The sequence below is a fragment of the Amphibalanus amphitrite genome, unplaced genomic scaffold (assembly GCF_019059575.1).
Source record: "Amphibalanus amphitrite isolate SeventyFive unplaced genomic scaffold, NRLGWU_Aamphi_draft 000017F_arrow, whole genome shotgun sequence".
NCBI lineage: Eukaryota > Metazoa > Arthropoda > Thecostraca > Balanomorpha > Balanidae > Amphibalanus > Amphibalanus amphitrite.
Window position 1 is genome coordinate 829869 of NW_024881513.1, and position 17780 is coordinate 847648.

A 17780-nucleotide genomic window follows, 5' to 3' on the forward strand; every position below is an offset into this window, starting at 1 on the left:
CCGCTGCGGCTGCGTAGCAGTTCTAGGGGTGCCGGTGCTGCCCGCGCTCCTGCCGGCTACAGGGACGGCGGTGGCGGCGCAGCGGACTCCAGAGCTGGTGGTCGGCTGCGCTCTCAGCATGACAGGACGACGCCCGGGCCAGCACGGCGGCGAGCTGTTTCAGGTGCCTGAGGTATCATCAGCCGGACACGTGCCCGTTCATCGATAAGGTGTGATACAGCTGTGGCCTCAGGGGTCACGTCCGAGCTGCCTGCAGGAAGAACCAGCAGCACCTCCGCCATGTCTCGGCTGATGGCGACGCGTTACAAGGGTCGGACGCGCAGGAGGGTAGCAGAGAGGACGGCACTACGCAACCGAGGAGTTCTAGTCCCGGGACCGGTGAGGAGGTGTACAGCATTTTCACCGTCCGGACCGGCCTCGGTGTCAGGCGACCGCCGCTGATGGTGCCGGTAGCGCTCGACGGTCAGAAGGTCGAGATGGAGCTGGACACCGGGGCGACTCTGTCGGTCTGCTCTGACGCCGGGTTTCGGCAGCTCTGGCCCTGTGGAGGGCCGAAGCTGGAACCGTGTTCGGTGAAGCTGAAGACCTACAGCGGTGAGCAGCTGCCAGTCATGGGGCAGGCTGCAGTGAACGTTCAGTATACGGCGGACAGGCTCAGCGACTACCTCTCATCGTAGTCGAAGGTGGCGGGCCCTGGCTGTTCGGCAGGAACTGGCTGGGACACATCAGGCTCGACTGGCCCTCCATCTGTTGAGTGACTGCGGAGACCCGTGTGCAGCCCATCCTGGACGAGTTCGCTGACGTCTTCAAGGAGGAGCTGGGCTGCTATCGAGGCGGGGAAGTCGGCATCGACGTAGACCCGGACGTCCAGCCTCGTTTCTTCAAGCCTCGCACCGTACCGCTGGCCTTCAGGGAAGCTGCGGACGCCGAGCTGGAGGACCAGATCCGTGGCGGACTCTGGGAACAGGTACGGCACAGCAAATGGGTGGCTCCCTTGGTGGTTGTCCCCAAGGCTGGGGGTCAGTCAATACGGGTGTGTGGGGACTACCGCTTGACCGTCAACAGGGCTGCTAAGGCAGAGCAGTATCCCTTGCCGCGTGTGGAGGAACTGTACTCAAAACTGTCGGGATGTACCATATTTTCAAAGATCGACTTGAAAAACGCGTATAATCAGCTTCCGCTAGATGAAAAGGCCCGCGAGTATCTCACGGTAGACACCCCGAGGGGTCTTCTTCGACCCCTTCGGTTGACCTTCGCCTATTCGAGTGCAGTGTCGCTGTTCCAACTTCCAGCGGACGCTGGAAACTGTCCTGGCTGGTATCTCTGGCGTTCGGGTCTTCTTGGACGACATTGTAGTCGCGGGTGTCGATGCCGCTGCGCATGACGAGGCCCTCCGGCAGGTTCTTAGACGGCTGGAGGAAGCGGGTTTTAGGGTCAACAAGGCCAAGTGTAGCTTCGGCGTCAGCAGCGTGACCTATCTGGGGCTTAAGATAAGCAGCCGTGGTGTGGAGACCACCGACGAAAAAACGGCCACGATTGTCCGTGCCCCGGAACCGCGGGATGCTAAGGAACTGCGTAAGTGGCTAGTAATCAACTACTATGGGAAATTCCTTGAGAAACTGGCGAGTGTCTTGGCTCCGCTCTATCGTCTTCTAGAGGCAGATCAGCCCTGGCAGTGGGCTGAGGCAGAGAAGTCTGCTTTTCGGAAAGCCAAAGAGATGCTAGTTAGCCCTCCTGTACTAGCCCATTTTGATCCCGCCCTTCCGGTGGTTCTCGCCTGTGACGCGGGACCGTCGGCATTGGCTGTGTGTTGAGTCAGCGGACGTCACAGGGCGAGCGACCTGTGGCCTACTATTCGCGCACGTTGAATGACACCGAAACTAGATACTCACAGACTGATAAAGAGGCATTAGCTGTAGTGACCGGCGTTAAGAAATTTCACTATTACCTAGCGGGGCGAACTTTCACTATACAGTCAGATCATAAGCCTCTCATAGGCCTCATAGGAGAGCAGAAACCTTTGCCCGTGATGGCGTCACCTAGGATGGTCCGCTGGGCTCTGATGCTTGGGGCCTACTGAGTACCGGCAAGGATCTAAGCAAGGCCACTGTGACGCGCTTAGCAGGCTGCCTTCGTGCGAGGAGGCTTGTTCGAGCGTTCCAATTCCGGCTGAGACTGTCCATTTACTTGAGTTCATCGACTCATCCCCATTCCCCAGTGAATGTGTCCCAGATACAGCGGTAGACCGCTCTGGATCCCGTGTTGTCAGCGGTACATCGATATGTCAGAGATGGCTGGCCGGATGTCAATAGTGTTTCCCTCAGCCCTGATTTTCAGCCGTACAGGTCCCGTATAGGTGAACTGAGTGTGCAGGATGGCTGCGTTTTGTGGGGGTCACGAGTGGTGGTCCCGCCGCAGGGACGGGGTGCCATGTTAAAGTTATTACATGAAGGTCATGCTGGCGAGTGTAGAACCAAAATGTTGGCTAAAATGTATGTTTGGTGGCCAAAAATCGATGACGACATTCGTGATATCGTGAAGTGTTGTGGGAAGTGTCAGGAACTGAAGGGCAGGGCCCCTGACGCTCCACTGCATCCTTGGCAGTGGCCGACTCGACCTGGCAGCGAGTCCATGTAGACTATTGCTCGGCTAACGGATAGATGTTTCTGGTGATAGTCGACACCCACTCCAAATGGATGGACGTCTACCCAACTCGTTCCTCCGACTCACTGATCACGATTGAAAAATTACGAGCGTCGTTTGCGTGCTGGGGAGTGCCAACAGTGCTAGTGACAGACTACGCCCAGTGTTTTGTATCACAGCAATTCAAAACGTTTTGCAGTGTAAATGGGATCAGGCACTTAACGACACCCAGCCTATCACCCAAATCAAACGGCTTAGCCGAAAGAAGCGTGCAAAGCTTCAAAAACGGGCTGTACAAACAGATCTCGGGGTCCATTGAGACCAAGGTCTCTCGATTTCTGTTTAGGTACCGCACAACACCGCATACTACGACCTCATGTACGCCCGCCGAATTATTTCTGGGTCGTGTGCCACGCACTCATTTAGATGGTGTGCTACCAGATAGGCAGGAGCGTATACGGAGACAGCAGGAGGCTCAAAAGACGTACCGTGATCGAAATGCCCGTGAACGATGTCTGAACCCGGGTGACCCTGTGTATGTGCCTGCTGTCGATAGATTGCAGGGATTGGAGCGTTGTCGGTGGGCGCCCGGTCGTGTAGTGTTCGTAGAGGGAGTTAAGGTCACTGTGGAGCTAAATGACGGGAGGGTGATTGTGCGGCACGCCGACCAGGTTCGTGAGCGATATTCAGCTGTTCCGCATGTCGCTAACGATCCTCTCCGTTCCAGAGTGACACCGATACCTGCTCCTGATCCGGTCACGGAGAGCGCCGCTGCATCTGCACGGCATGCTCCCGTTCCCGGACAACTGGCCTCCACTCCCGACCGGCTGCCGGCTCCTGATCGAGCGCCTGCTCCTGGCCGGCCGCCTGTTCCGGCGCCGCCAGGGCTGACCGGAGCGGTGCCCGCGCCGGGTGTGACCACCGCCCCGCCGTCCGCACCCTCTCCCAGCGCGCCGCGGTACCGGCTGAGAGACCGGTCCACCCTGCGGCCCCCAGACCGATACGTGGCGAGCTATGAGTAGGCGTTTTGTTTCAGTTGTTATTTGTTCTGTGAGGTGCGTATTTATTTGCTTGTCCATGCTGTGCAAGTATTCGGGGTGGAGGAGTGTCATGGAGCTGAGCTGGCGGCCGCCGCGCCGGTGCACGCGTACTTGCGCTCGTGACATGCGCTCATGACACTGGTATGTGAACCGTGGTGGCGCTGCCTCTGTGACCCGGGGGCTACCTGGCCGGCTCGAATACAGTTTGGACCGAGACACCGTCTGTGATAATATGCATTCATCCAATTTTCCAGCTTCCACATTAAACAAGAAACTGTGCGAGCAGATATGGCGAAAAAAATAGATGTCCGGATAATTTCGTTACACCCTGTATGTTCTAGTGCAAACTAATGCTATGATGCTAGGGGAGCGGCTGCAGGCTGGCGTAGCGCGTGCGGCCTTACGGTGGTTGGGTGAACGTGCCACCTTCTGCTGTGGGGTGGATGGGGTGGGGGAGGTCCCCCTTGACCCCGTGCCGGCCCCGCCACCTGTGCTGCGCCATCTTTGGGCTGGCGACGGTGTGGAAGCGCGTACCTTCCGTCAGTTTTCCAGGCATCTGAAGTCTGAACTCGGCGCTGGCCCTGTCGTCGATGTCTGCGCGTGAGCCGTGACGGGTGCCACAGCCTGCTGGCACCGGCGGGTACGTGCCGTGTACATGTGATGCGGACTGCGGGACCGACTTGAACCACTCGAAGCCAACGGAGACCAGCCAACCTCATTCGCTCAGATTTATGTGAACGACCCACGAGCCGAAATACTGATGCCGAGGACCACGCACGCATTGTGGCATCACATAGAGAACACCTATTACATCCGGGAACGACTCCGATCGGCCATTTTCGGGAAATTTACCGTCCGCGGTGAATATTCCTGGGAATATGCTCTGAACGTATCAACCGAATTTGATGTTAGTGCCGGACCCGTGGACTCGGAGCTGCGTCACTAATGCCTGTTCATAAATGTAGCGCGGCGTGAGCCATCCATGGACTGCGTGTTTCTTTTTTCCAACCAAAGGTAAGCACTATACCTGAAGATGCTTCTTTGTAACCAAACCAAACAAAAACTAACAACCTAACCTAACCTAACTTGACCTAACCTACAGCCTACAAACCTACAACGCGCCAAAAATTTCAGCCGCCGGCGGGATTCGAACCTTCGGTCCTCTGAACACGGGGCGAGTGCGCTAACCAACCACTTCACCTCGCAGACAGCTGTCCGGATAAAGGTGTTGTAAGTCACTTGACAATGACGCACTGGGATATACTCCGTATAGCGCCTTCCTTTGATTGGAAAAAAAATTACTTACGCCCGTGGACTAGCCTCTTCAACTCCGTAGCATTGTCTCCCAATCTGCGGAAAGTTCAGCTGGTCGCATGATAACCGTGGCGAAGTTTTCTGGCTCTGTTTCAACGGCTCCTTCATATTCCCTTCATATCAGCATAAGCCAGATTTAGGCTAACTTGCAATTAAACGATCAAAAATGTTAGCTTAAGTTTCGTTAGGGTAAATTAAACGGTGTTTTATTTGGTTAGGCTAAGCCCGAAAAACGCGTATATATGTTGAGGTTTATTCTCACTTATTTAAATATCATATTCAAATGTATTCATCTATGTAAAAAATTAAAAATAGATTTAGAGTATTTTGTATTTATTTCATAAGCTTCATACACAAATAACCGTTACAAATGGTTCGGTTATTGACCCATCATCACTTGAACTCTTGATTTTTAGCTATGAACCCTCGAGACCTTATCTTCGCATCTCAGAGGGATGCAGAGATAACAAATTCTTATCTTTGCATCTCAGAGGAGTGCGAGATAGAAATATCCCTGCACTGTAGACCCAATGGCAAATAAACCTCAACTAGAAAGATAAAAATCTTTCTTGGGCTTTTTTGCGGCGATTCTGCTTGAGGCCATCTCGCAACTTCTTCAAAAGTGTGCAGTAGTGCTTGCTTATCATTATCCGACCATCATCAAGACAGTCGGTAATGACTATCCTACGCCAGATCCAGAACACTGATAGCATTGACCTTCCATATCGGCTTCTGCATCTTCGCCTTTTATGAAGAACAGATGTGCCGTGCTTAAACTTCTTGATCATCTTTTTGTCTCTGGATCATACACATAGACCCAGCATTCGTCACAAATCATTAAATGATCGAAGATGTCTTCAATTTCCTAAAAAAGCCTAGTTTTCATTTCGAAAGGTCAAGACGCATTTTTCTCTTGAACAAAGTAGACACACGAACTTCTAAGCGGGCTGACTCCTTTATCGTCTGTCGTTCTTCGCCGATAATATTTTCAGGCACTGCCAGCATTGAGACCTTTCTGTTGCACAATCATTTGAAAGGTCACACGACGATCTGTAAGGATGAGGTCCTCCACTTCCTTCACAGTCACCACCTTGTCAGTCACTGGTAGTCACTCACTTCTTGACTCCCCTGCAAGGGTCATGCAACCAAGTTGAAAATTATTTCTTCATTTTCGGTAAGTGCATTAGGTGGGCTTTCCTAGCTATAAACTAATTTCACGTTCTTGATGTATTTTCTCAGTGTGATACCGTTTCAAATGCATTAGTTGGATGACGGTTCGGTCCTCAATGGGCCCAATACTCATCTTTTTTACTTCTAAGTCTCTCCTACATAAGATAAAACCACTTCTCAGGATTCTCTTTGCCGGAACATTGTTCTTAAGAACCAAATATAATACCAACCAAAAATCATCAAAATCGGTCTAAATCTTCTATGTGATGATCAGAACTTTTCGATACCCCCTCGTAAGCCTCTCAAAAGCGTTACAGGCCGGGCCGGGCCGAGCCGGGCCGCTCATACTGAGATTTTTCCGTTATATTGAAAAGACTCGCTTCGCTCGCTGCGCTCGCTCGCTCGTAACTATTCTTTAGAATTGTGTTTTTCTATTGAAAAACAAATCTGAGTTCCCTGACAATTTGGCAACTGCTGTATGATCCGATCACCCATGCGCTCGTTAAGCCAGACCATCGTTGATCTCGGAAGTGTGTCCTGCTGTAGCCATTGGAGGCTGATGGTGTCCACACACTTTTTGCACACTTGTGGGAGGAGTTTTTTTTTAATTGGGCCTTTAATTTCCGCTGTGTTTGCACCACAGAGCCGGTTTGGAGGTAGAATTTTGCAACTTGAATCCTTTCCCCCTTGCTCAGTTGCCCCATTGTTCAAAATGAAAGATGTGGAGCATTAAGTGCCATGAAACTAGGTTTAACTCGCGCCCCAGTGGCGGTCTCAGCCAACTTCGCCCTGGGGGGGGGGGGGGGGGCATATGTTACCACCCACCTCTAACTAAAAAACTAAGAGGGATAGAAAGACGCGGTAAAAAGCAGTCGATAGCTCTCGATGCGTACGTTTGAAAGTATTTCGGTCATTTTTCATCTTAGAGCAATATTGGGGTCACCAGAGGTCATCAAAGGTCAAAATTTGCGAATTGTCATTGTATGTTTCAGAAAACATGCCATTATCTCAGGGGAACTATCATAGCTAGAAAAACGCTGGGAAAAGCAATCGATAGCTTTTGAACTCTTCTTTTGATAAGGTCATCATCAAAAATGACCTCAGGTCAACGGTTTAGCCTCCAGAGGGCAAAAACTCCAAGAATAACTGTTTTTACGAAAAGTGTTTTTCGACAATAACTTTTGACTAAAAAAAGCTAGGACATTTCTATTGCCAGAATCGTGTTCCTCTCGCCGAGACGCGTCGAATGAACTATAATTTGACCTTGAAAGGTCAACTTCAAAATTTGACCTCAGGTCAAGGTCATGACCTGACCGGAAAAGGTAATGTTGCATATCAGTCGATGCGTCTTGGCAAGACAAACACAATGAGGCCAACCCCAGCGTTCTATCTTTTTCCAATCGAGAGTTATTGGCAAAAAACTGTTTGTAGCCTCAAATGACCTCGGATGACCTTTCTAGAGGCTATCAGCAAAAGAGACACCTTGGTCGTCACTGGTGATCCAAATCATTGTGATTCTGAAATATTTGGACTGTTCCTATGCGTACACACGGATCTAGAGGCATTTTCGTTTTTCTCCATTGACTTATAATGGAAAGGCCACGCCACTGACCTGACCTTAGGTCACGCATATAAAAAATCCGAGATATACAAATTGTAGGCACTCATAACATCATGCAATCCACCAAGTTTAAAACCTCTCTGACAAACACTGCAGGCTGGACATGATTGCAAACTTTTTTTAGGCTTGGTCAGTTAACTTGACCTGGTGACCTGATTTGACATGACCTGGGGTCAAAATTTCACACATTGTCCAAAATTGATGTACCAAAAGCTACCACAAGCGGCGCGGCGCTACGCGCCGCGGTTTTTTATTCACACGCAAAAAACGTGACAGGGTGGTAACATATGCCCCCCCCCCCACTGGGGCGAAGGTTAATCCAGAATTGGAGGATCAAAAGCATGCGATAGCATGCTTTTGCATCCGGAAATTCCCATTGGTGGGTCGCTGAAAAAAAGTTCGGCTGAGCCTGTTTGTCAGTGAGTATGTGAGTATGTGAGTATGTGAGTTTGTCCAAGCTTTTTTGGACCTGGGGTCAAAGTGGGTGGACCGATAGGGACGAAAGTGGAACCGTTCGATTCGTCTCCGGCGAGGTAAACTTTTGGTACTGGCCTCGGCTCGCTCGGTGCTTTGTGGCACATGCTATTCCGCTTCAAAGCTTCGGTGACACGAAATTTTTTGTCAAGGCTACAGGTCAATCCGAGGTCACGGGCAAAGCCACACTGGCGGGACACATCGGTAACACCTTGAACCAGTTTCCAGGGGGGTCACCGTCTGCGAGGGGTGCAGGCTGCACGTGCTGGGGGCGGAAAACCGTTTTGACGTGAGGTCCTCTGGCTCAAAGAAATTTTGAGCTATCAACCTCAAAATCGGTTCAATGGTAGTCCCAGGCAAGGCCTCCAAAATAGTGCACATTTGGTTGAGCTAAACTCCGTGGTGCATGAGCTATGCACGTGCAAGCCGATTGCACCCCTTCGTACGTTGCCACGCCTGCAGGGTAAACGGCAGCTCTAACTGGTTCAAAACTTGCAGGTCATAAGAAGAATACATTTGATCACGACATTCCGGCGAGATAATATCCGAGGGGTGCAAGCTGCGCGTGCGGGGGGCGGATAACGGTTTTGACGAGGGATCCTCTGATCCCGGGAAACGTCGATCTAGCGACACAAAAGTCGGTACACTGATAGAACTAGACACACGCTACATGATGTTATGAAAATGACTGCACTGGGGTGCCTGGGACATGAACTATGCACGTGCAGTTAATTCATATCTTACTGTAGGTAGATCTCCACACCAATCTCGCGTGCTTTCAAGCATTTTTGGGATGTTTCGGTTGGTTTCAGGTTCAGTCCAAGCTCAGTCTGGGTTTCGGTGGTTTTGCCCGGTCTGTGCCCTCAGTACCGTTCCTCCAATTCTGGCCCAAGGCAACGCAAGAGCGCTGCCGGCATCTAGTTTATCCAGAATTGGAGGATCAAAAGCATGCGATAGCATGCTTTTGCATCCGGAAATTCCCATTGGTGGGTCGCTGAAAAAAGTTCGGCTGAACCTGTTTGTCAGTGAGTGAGTATGTGAGTATGTGAGTGAGTTTGTCCAAGCTTTTTTGGACCTGGAGTCAAAATGGGTGGACCGATCGAGACGAAAGTGGGACCGTTTGATTCGTCTCCGGCGAGGTAAACTTTTGGTGCTGGCCTCGGTTCGCTCGGTGCTTCGTGGCACATGCTATTCCGCTTCAAAGTTTCGGTGACACGATTTTTTTTGTCAAGGCTACAGGTCAACCCGAGGTCACGGGCAAAGCCATACTGGCGGGACACATCGGTAACACCTTGAACCAGTTTCCAGGGGGGTCACCGTCTGCGAGGGGTGCAGGCTGCACGTGCTGAGGTCGGAAAACCGTTTTGACGTGAGGTCCTCTGGCTCAAAGAAATTTTAAGCTATCAACCTCAAAATCGGTTCAATGGTAGTCCCAGGTAAGGCCTCCAAAATAATGCACATTTGGTTGAGCTAAATTCTGTGGTGCATGAGCTATGCACGTGCAAGCCGATTGCACCCCTTCGTACGTTGCCACGCCTGCAGGGTAAACGGCAGCTCTAACTGGTTCAAAACTTGCAGGTCATAAGAAGAATACATTTGCTCACGACATTCCGGCGAGATAATATCCGAGGGGTGCAAGCTGCGCGTACGGGGGGCGGATAACGGTTTTGACGAGGGATCCTCTGATCCCGGGAAACGTCGATCTAGCGACACAAAAGTCGGTACACTGATAGAACTAGACACACGCTACATGATGTAGACGCAATATATTTAAATATATTTATCGCAATATATTTAGACGGTAATCATTATCATTAGAAAAAAAGCAAAACGCTTTCTTTTTAATGAAGTCATTGGGCTATGGATCCTCCAATTCTGGCCCAAGGCAACGCACGAGCGCTGCCGGCATCTAGTACAAATATTTGATAGTTATCATCACGTGCGTATTTTCTGAGATGTCTTCAGTTGACATGAGACACAATTTAGGAACACTTGTGGCAGTAATTCAAGTGCGAAATTGCAAAGGTTTTGCTCTTTCGTTATCACTCGGCTGTCACGTAACGTACAGGGTGTCCCATAAGTTCCTTCTCACCTGTTTTTTTTCTTTTAGAGGCTCTTATCTAAAGCCACGCCTAATTTGTTTTGTAACTGAGCTTTTAGGGTTGCCATGGCAACTGTGAATATGCTCTACGGTAACTAATTCGTCTAGACCACATATTGTTGTTAGAGAGTTCACTTCCTGTGGAGACGGCCTACGCCTGGCCGCAACATAGAGGTCTACGGTACTTGTACGTCTCGGTATTTAGTCCGCACGTGGGCCATTCGCGACGGTTGAGGGTGATTGAGTTAAGGCCATCCAGTCTGTAGCCTATGCTCGGGGTTACATGAGCAGAGTTAATACGCATTACAAACGGACTACAATGGTGAGCGAATAGGAAAATCCGTTCCTGATACGCATTTACTTGCTCATGTAACCCCGGTAATACTGTCGCTAACTGGACGCACAGTCAGCAAGTGACGCCGATGATTTGTCGGGAGTCAATCGCTGCAAGTTTATGCTCTTTTTTTTGTCAGCTCTCAGGAGTGAGCCATGTGGCCAAAACTGTGTGGCGTCAAAGTGGCCGTCAAAAAGGTCTTAACGTTAGAAAGTTGGTGAGCAGGCTTTTCAGGATGGAGCTCTGTCTTAGAGCTTTATTTCGGGGGTTATAACCCACGGTCACTTGGCTTAACCCGCGCGGGGCTGGGGGGGGGGGTAAATTTTACCCCCCTCGCGAATTTTTGCAATATCTCAAAAACGGCGGCGCGCAGCGCCGCCAAACTTTCAGTACCTTTTCTTACATCAATTTGACACGTTCCCTGAAAATTTGAGCGAAATCCGTCGGAAAATTTTTGAGAAATTGACGTTTTAGTGACGTCATGTTCGCCATTTTCGCCTCAAAAACGGCAAAAGTTCAAACGCCGCTAACATCTTCATTTTTAAAGGAATCAAGACGTAACAAAAAAGGATATACGTAATTTTACTTTGTCTATCAAATGGCTATCTCGGTTTTTTGAAAATTTTGGATTTTGGCCCAATTTTTTTTCAAAAAAGTGACTTTTTTGGGAAAATAGCTATAAAATCCAAAATTTTGAGTGTATCGAAAAAACCGGAATATATGTCAGAGAAGTGGTCTATGTGCACCTACATACCAAATTTTAGAAGAATCGGTTCAAAAATGTGGGAGTTATTCAAAATTGTATGACGTCACGACACACAAAAATTTGAAAAATGCATTTTTTGGAAGTTCTAGACCTCGTACGGAAACAAAAATAGCACCATTCGATTCGCCGTGAAAAACTGCATCGGATAGACACCTTTTTAGGCCTTAACAACCAACTTCAAAATTTGACCTCACTTGACCTGAACTTGACCTGACCTCGACCTGAAATTCATCCTGAGGTGGTCCATATCACTTATTGAGTGTGCCTATTGAATTCTATGAGTAAAATGACCCATAAAACATGTGTCGCACATGCCCTTTTCTATATTTTGTTTTTGGTGACCTGACCTGACCTGACCTTGACCTTGACCTTGACCTCTGAATGATATTGTATGCAACGAATATTGTCTTGGCAGCCTAAGAACACGTTTTGGGCGATCAGTCTCAGTCCATGACTCCATTCTTCGGCAACTACGGTGCAAGGCCGATACTGTAGGAACTTGCAATTTGTACCCTTGACCTGACCTTGACCTTGACCTCAAACTTAAAATTAAGTACATGTTTTTAGTTGTTCGTGATGAGATCTTTCGATTGGCGTTTGAATTTTCCAAATCGGACCATTAGTTCGGGAGATAACGGGGGGGGGGTAAAATTTACCCCCCCCCCAGCCCCGCGCGTTCGGCTGGAGACCCCAGCCCCGCGCGGGTTAACCCGCGCCCCACTGGGGTCTGCGTATAACACGCCCTACTGCGGGGGGGGGGCTCTTCATAGCCCCCCCCCCCTCCTAACTCCGAAACTACTGGGCCGATCGTCAAAATTCAAACGGCATCTGATAGCCCCGGAAAAACGAGCGAAACCTAATTTCATTGACCTCGAGGTCACCGATGACGTCACAGGTCAGGTCAAAGTAATAATTATTAGCATTTTGGCTTGTTCACATTTTGGGCTCCAGCCGCCGTCTTACAAGTCAGATCAGGCTCATTTTTTGTTTACACACTCGTGAACAGATGCTTTAGAATAGATACCCTGAGGTTACCAAACTTGTACTTTGATTTTCAGGTCAGGGTCAGGTCATCACAGGTCACGAAAATATATCATACGTCGGTCACGTGACACCAGGCGCGGATCCAGCGGGGGCGGCGGGGGCGGCCGCCCCCCCTCCATCCGAAAAGACGCCCATAGCTTGCGGCAGAGAGGGCGCCCCGAGCAGAAGAGCGGTGACACAGCAAAGGTTGAGGAGAAATAGGGCGCCTCCAGCAGAAGTTGGGCTCACCAAGCTGGAGAGCGACGGGCAGCATTTTGGCACTTGTCCTGAAAATTTTCAGGCTTCAGTATTTTCAGGTCAGGTCACCAGGTCACGAACCCGGTACAAGGTCAGGGTAAAACTGGACTAGTTTAGCGGCAACTGAATGCCAGAGTTTTTCGTTGATAGCGTGAGTTCTATACCACGTTGCGCTACCAAATTTCAGACACGACTTGGAGCATCTGTTTGTCACTTGACCTGGGAGTTTTAGGTTCCAGTGACCCGAGGCACACGCCACAAAATTTGGCATACCCTCTGGGGCAGCCTTTTGGCACTTGTCCCGAAAATTTTCAGGCTTCAGTCTTTTCAGGTCAGGTCACCAGGTCACAAACCCGGTGCAAGGTGAGGGGAAATTGGACTAGTTTAGCGGCAACTGAATGCCAGACTTTTTCGTTGATGGCGTGAGTTCTATACCACGTAGCGCTACCAATTTTCAGACACGACTTGGAGCATCTGTTTGTCACTTGACCTGGGAGTTTTAGGTTCCAGTAAACCGAGGTCAGGTAACAAAGTCACAAAAACTGGTACATTGTCAAAATAGCACTAAAATGCACTATTTTGTTCACTAAATTTGAGTTCTTCATTGATTTGATTCAAACTTGAAGGATATGCTTAGCTCACCGAAGGCCATCATACGCACTCCAGTTTTTCAAATTTGTTTGACCTTAGGTCATCTAGAGGTCATCACAAATCTAAGGAACTTTGCTTGAATGTGTAAAGATGAGAGATTTGTGCTCTATTTTAACGTTTTTGTGCTGTACTACCTTTATTTACATCTAATTGGTGTTTGCAAGCAGCAAGAACGCTTGGGTCGGGTCAACTGAGGTCAACTAATGTCAAACTACGCTTTTGCTAATAACTTATTTATTTATTTATTTTTATTTTTTTCACATTATAACCGTCCGTTCCATCCTGGGATGGCTATTCTCGGCAGTCGTGTCAACTGTCAATATGGCAGAGATAGGGTTCACACATCACACAGACACATACACGCACACGAAGGATACCAACATGTGCCATACGGTGCAACCGATAAAATAACACATCACATACGTTTCGTTTCACATACGTAACTTGGTACACAATTAGGCTAGAGCTTTAAAAATAGTGTCATTGTGTTCCTTGTGATCAGGCAATTCGAATGATATGCAATAGGATGCATTTTGATTAACGTAAACTTAATTAATTGCTTAAATTCACTTGATTTAAAGCAAATTTTAAGTTCGCTTAAATTGGTAACAATTTAAGCAATTTCATTCGATGTCCACGGACATACTGAGCTCACTGGTGCTTTTATTTTTGCTCTATCTTTACTACATAAAAAGTTATAACTGAAAAAACGTTTGAGATGTTTTTGCGAAATTTTTCACTTTTTACCCCAAAACCCTCCTAAATATTAACTTAGAGTCACCAAATTTTCACAGCGGCGAAATCTCCTATGGGCCCACCTACTCTGTAAATGTGGCGTTTCTAAGTGCCATAGGAGCCAATCACCAGAGGGGGTCATACCTACTAATGCCGGGTTCACACCGGATTCCGGGCCGGCAAAATTCCGTCTGCCGGGCCGGAAAAATGGCCAATTCCGTGCCGGAAAATTGAAAACTGGTGTGAACCGGCAAATCTGGCAACTTCTTTTGACCGGTCCGGCAGGCCGGAGAGCCAGATTTTCCGGTCCGGCAAGAAGTTGAAATCATCTCAACTTTTGCCTTGCCGGATAGCCACCGTTTGTGATATGAAATTAAGGCACGATGGAAATAATGTTATGTTTCAGCGCTACAGGCCCAATTCAATTAACGGTGCCCTAATAGTCTCGCGATTTTTCACGAGAATATAAAATTCAAGCGTAAATTTGACGGCGTCTCATTTTTATTTCAAAACCTTCAAAACATTTGCAAATTGCATCTCAAACGGAGTGATAGCTACACTTCTGTTTTTGTATTTCACATGACTCATTGCCTTTTCAAACTATAAATTAATTTCATGGGTTGGAAAATATCCATGACTTTATAATAAAAAAGATAAATATTATAAGGAAGCGGTGAGAAGGGCGAATTTGTGGAACAACATTGCGGACGCGCTGGTTGTAGAAGGAGCGGAGCCAGTATCTGCAGAAGAGATTAGCAAGCGCCGGAGCCGACCGCAGGACAGGTAGCACAATGTACGTATTGCTTATTGCTTAACTTTCGTCGTCTACGAAGTGGAGCCAGCCTAGCAGATTCTGAAATCTACATTCTACAAGACACACTGACAACACTTCTCTGGACCTACACAAGCACATAGCAGCTCGGGAGGGTGGAGGCAGTTTTGCCATTCAATCGCAATGTTTGACGCTGAAGCTTATTTTACGCGTGACCAATCATATTGCGTAGTTCAAACCTACGCATAATACATTGGCTGTAAGCAGCATGCTGATTGGCTGATGATGACGTATTGTTGCCCTTATCAATCGCTGAGAGTTTCAAAGAGGTCGGTCGCTCGATGTAGATATGGAAGACATTGAAACTTTGTATGAGGTGAGGTCCCTTGAAGTGACCTGGTGACCTGACTTTAAGTGACCTTGGTGTACAATTTTTACAACATGTGCAGAAAAGATGCATGATAAGGTGTGCCAAAAACAGCCGCCGTTTTTAGAGATATTCGCGAAAAACCACAGGGAGGGTTCAAAATTCAAGTACCCCCCACCCCCACCCCCACCCCCAGCAGGGCGCGGGATAATATCCTTGGCATTCAGTATATACTAGGGTGTGTCATTTTGGGCACTTTTTTCGCAAAACATGGTGCTCCACTGATTTTATCGTGCCCCAGACACGTAGAAACCGTGTGACATTTTTTATTTCCCCCAAATATTAACACCCATGCGGCGCCGACCGCCGGCACTTTGGCCTATCTCTCAGCATTAGCGACCTCAGCGCCCCTAGCGGCAATGTTTTGAACTAACACGCTCGCTATGCTTTGTGAGCTTACGATCATCATTAAATGCATTTTACCGAAATGACGCCTTGCTGTTGGCTTGTCTGGCACTCAGAATGTTCGTGCAAATGTGATGTTATGCATCTTAAAGCACGAAATAGTTCTGTGTTAATGTATATTGCATAGTACTACCCCCGATCCCCGTCCTGGTCTGACGGGATACGTACGAGCGCATGTTTATAGTGCCTGCTATTAGGTGTCACATGTTTTTTTTTTGTAGCGTCGTTCACTGCATAGACCCCGGGGAACAGGGGGGGGGCAGTGGGGGCGCTTACCCCCCCCCCCCCTCCAACTTGAGAGCCGGGTGGGCGCCGCCCCCTCAACATTGATGCAACGATGAAGGATCTCTGCTCCCTTTTATGGGCCTACATGTCTGTTTTTATATAAACATCAGCACAAGGTATTTCTCTTGCATGTGAATGGTTTCTGCTGATTCGGCATCGATTTAAGAACACCTGCTATTGTCATCCCAATTTGATTTTATCTGAACTTGATCATAACTTTGGTAGGTCAGATTTTATACTGGACCATTTTGGTTCCGGATGGTATTTGATTTGGCGTGATGAGAACATTATGACGTATAACGGTGGTAAAGTCGTTGATTGATACAGGTTTACTCGCTCCGGTGGGAGGCAGTAGCGGCGGAACACCTTCAATTAAGTGGAGGGGGGGGGGGGGGGACACTGCCGACTTTTGGTCCCATTCTTTCCATGCAACGCCCATCCATAGGGCTAATGTTAAAATGCCCAAATCAGAGGGGGCACGGTGCCCCGGTGCCCTCCCCGTTCCGCCGCCTATGGTGGGAGGGCGGCGTGTGGGACTCGGAAGGAGACTAATGGCTTGTGTTGTGCCTTTGGTAGGACCATCAGTATCACCGATGCAGGGCCTTCAGAGCCTCCAATTAGGGGCCTTTAGAGGCACTGGTGTGGGGTCCTCACAGACGCCCGTGTGGCCCCTCAGAGGTGCTAGTGTGAATCCCTCATAAGCGCCGGTGAGGGTCCTCACAGAATACAGACGCCGTTGTGGACCCTCAGAGACACTGGTGTGGGTCCGTTACATGTGGGTGTGTGGCCCTAAGAGCTGCTGGTGCGAACCCTTTAAAAGTCGGCAGGGGGCCCTCAACGACCGGGGAGGGGGACCTCAGACCGGCAAGGGGCCCACAGAGGCCGGCGGCATTTTCAGAAGCCCTGTGGGGTCCTTAGATACCGACAAGGTACTCTGAGACGCCAGTGCGGCCCTCAGTCTCTGGTGTAGGGCCCTCAGAGTTGCAGGTAGGTGGCCGTCAGATATGCTTTTGCCGAACCCTCACAGGCGCAGGTGTGGGTACCTCAGAGCCACCAATATAGGGTTGCATAAATGGTGTGGCACTGGCTTGGGAGACCCTCAGTGGTGTCCTTATGGGCCCTTAGAACCACTGGTGCGGGTCTCTCAGAGGTGCTGGTTGTGAACCGTCAGAGGCCCTGCTGAGGGCCCTCACGGTCTCCGTTATGGGATCCTCAGAAGCCGTCGTAGACCCTGACGGAGATCTTAGTGTGGCTTCTTAGGGGCTCATGAGGTGCTCTTACGAGACCTGTGAGGTCTTTCTCAGCTGAAATATAGTCAGCGTGGACCCTCAGAGGTCAGTTGGTGCCGCAGAGGTCTTTATGGCCGGGTGGGCTCTCAGAAGCACCAGTGAGGGCCCTCAGTCTCACAGTCGTCGTAATGGGGCCGTCAGAGGCATTGGTGTGAGGCCATTACTGATTACAGGTTGGCGTAAGGCCCTAGATATGGCCCCTCTTGGGCCGGCAAGGACTCTCAGAGGCACGCTAGCGGCCATAAGAGGCCGGTAAAGGGCCCTCAGAGGCCGCCAGTAGCCTTCAGAAGCCGGCGTGTAACCCTCATGGACAATTTAGTGAGGCTTCTTTGGACTCACGAGGTGCAGTTACGAGCCCTATTCTTTCTGAATCGAAATATGGCCAGCATAGACCCTGAGCGGTAAACTGGTGTCACAGAGCCCCTCCGACCCGAGGGGTCCTCTGAATGCGATGGGGGGGGGACTAGATGGC

The 17780-nt window shown here is 49.5% G+C and overlaps 1 protein-coding gene across 1 annotated transcript; it reads left to right on the plus strand.

Moving 5' to 3' along the window:
- Nucleotides 1-440: 440 nt before the first annotated feature.
- LOC122387990 (sulfated surface glycoprotein 185-like) lies at nucleotides 441-4103 on the plus strand. The gene is made up of 3 exons (XM_043378718.1): nucleotides 441-594; nucleotides 756-912; nucleotides 3371-4103. Exons 1-3 carry the CDS (start codon nucleotides 441-443, stop codon nucleotides 3663-3665), a joined length of 606 nt encoding a protein of 201 aa, XP_043234653.1. The 3' UTR covers nucleotides 3666-4103.
- Nucleotides 4104-17780: the final 13677 nt, after the last annotated feature.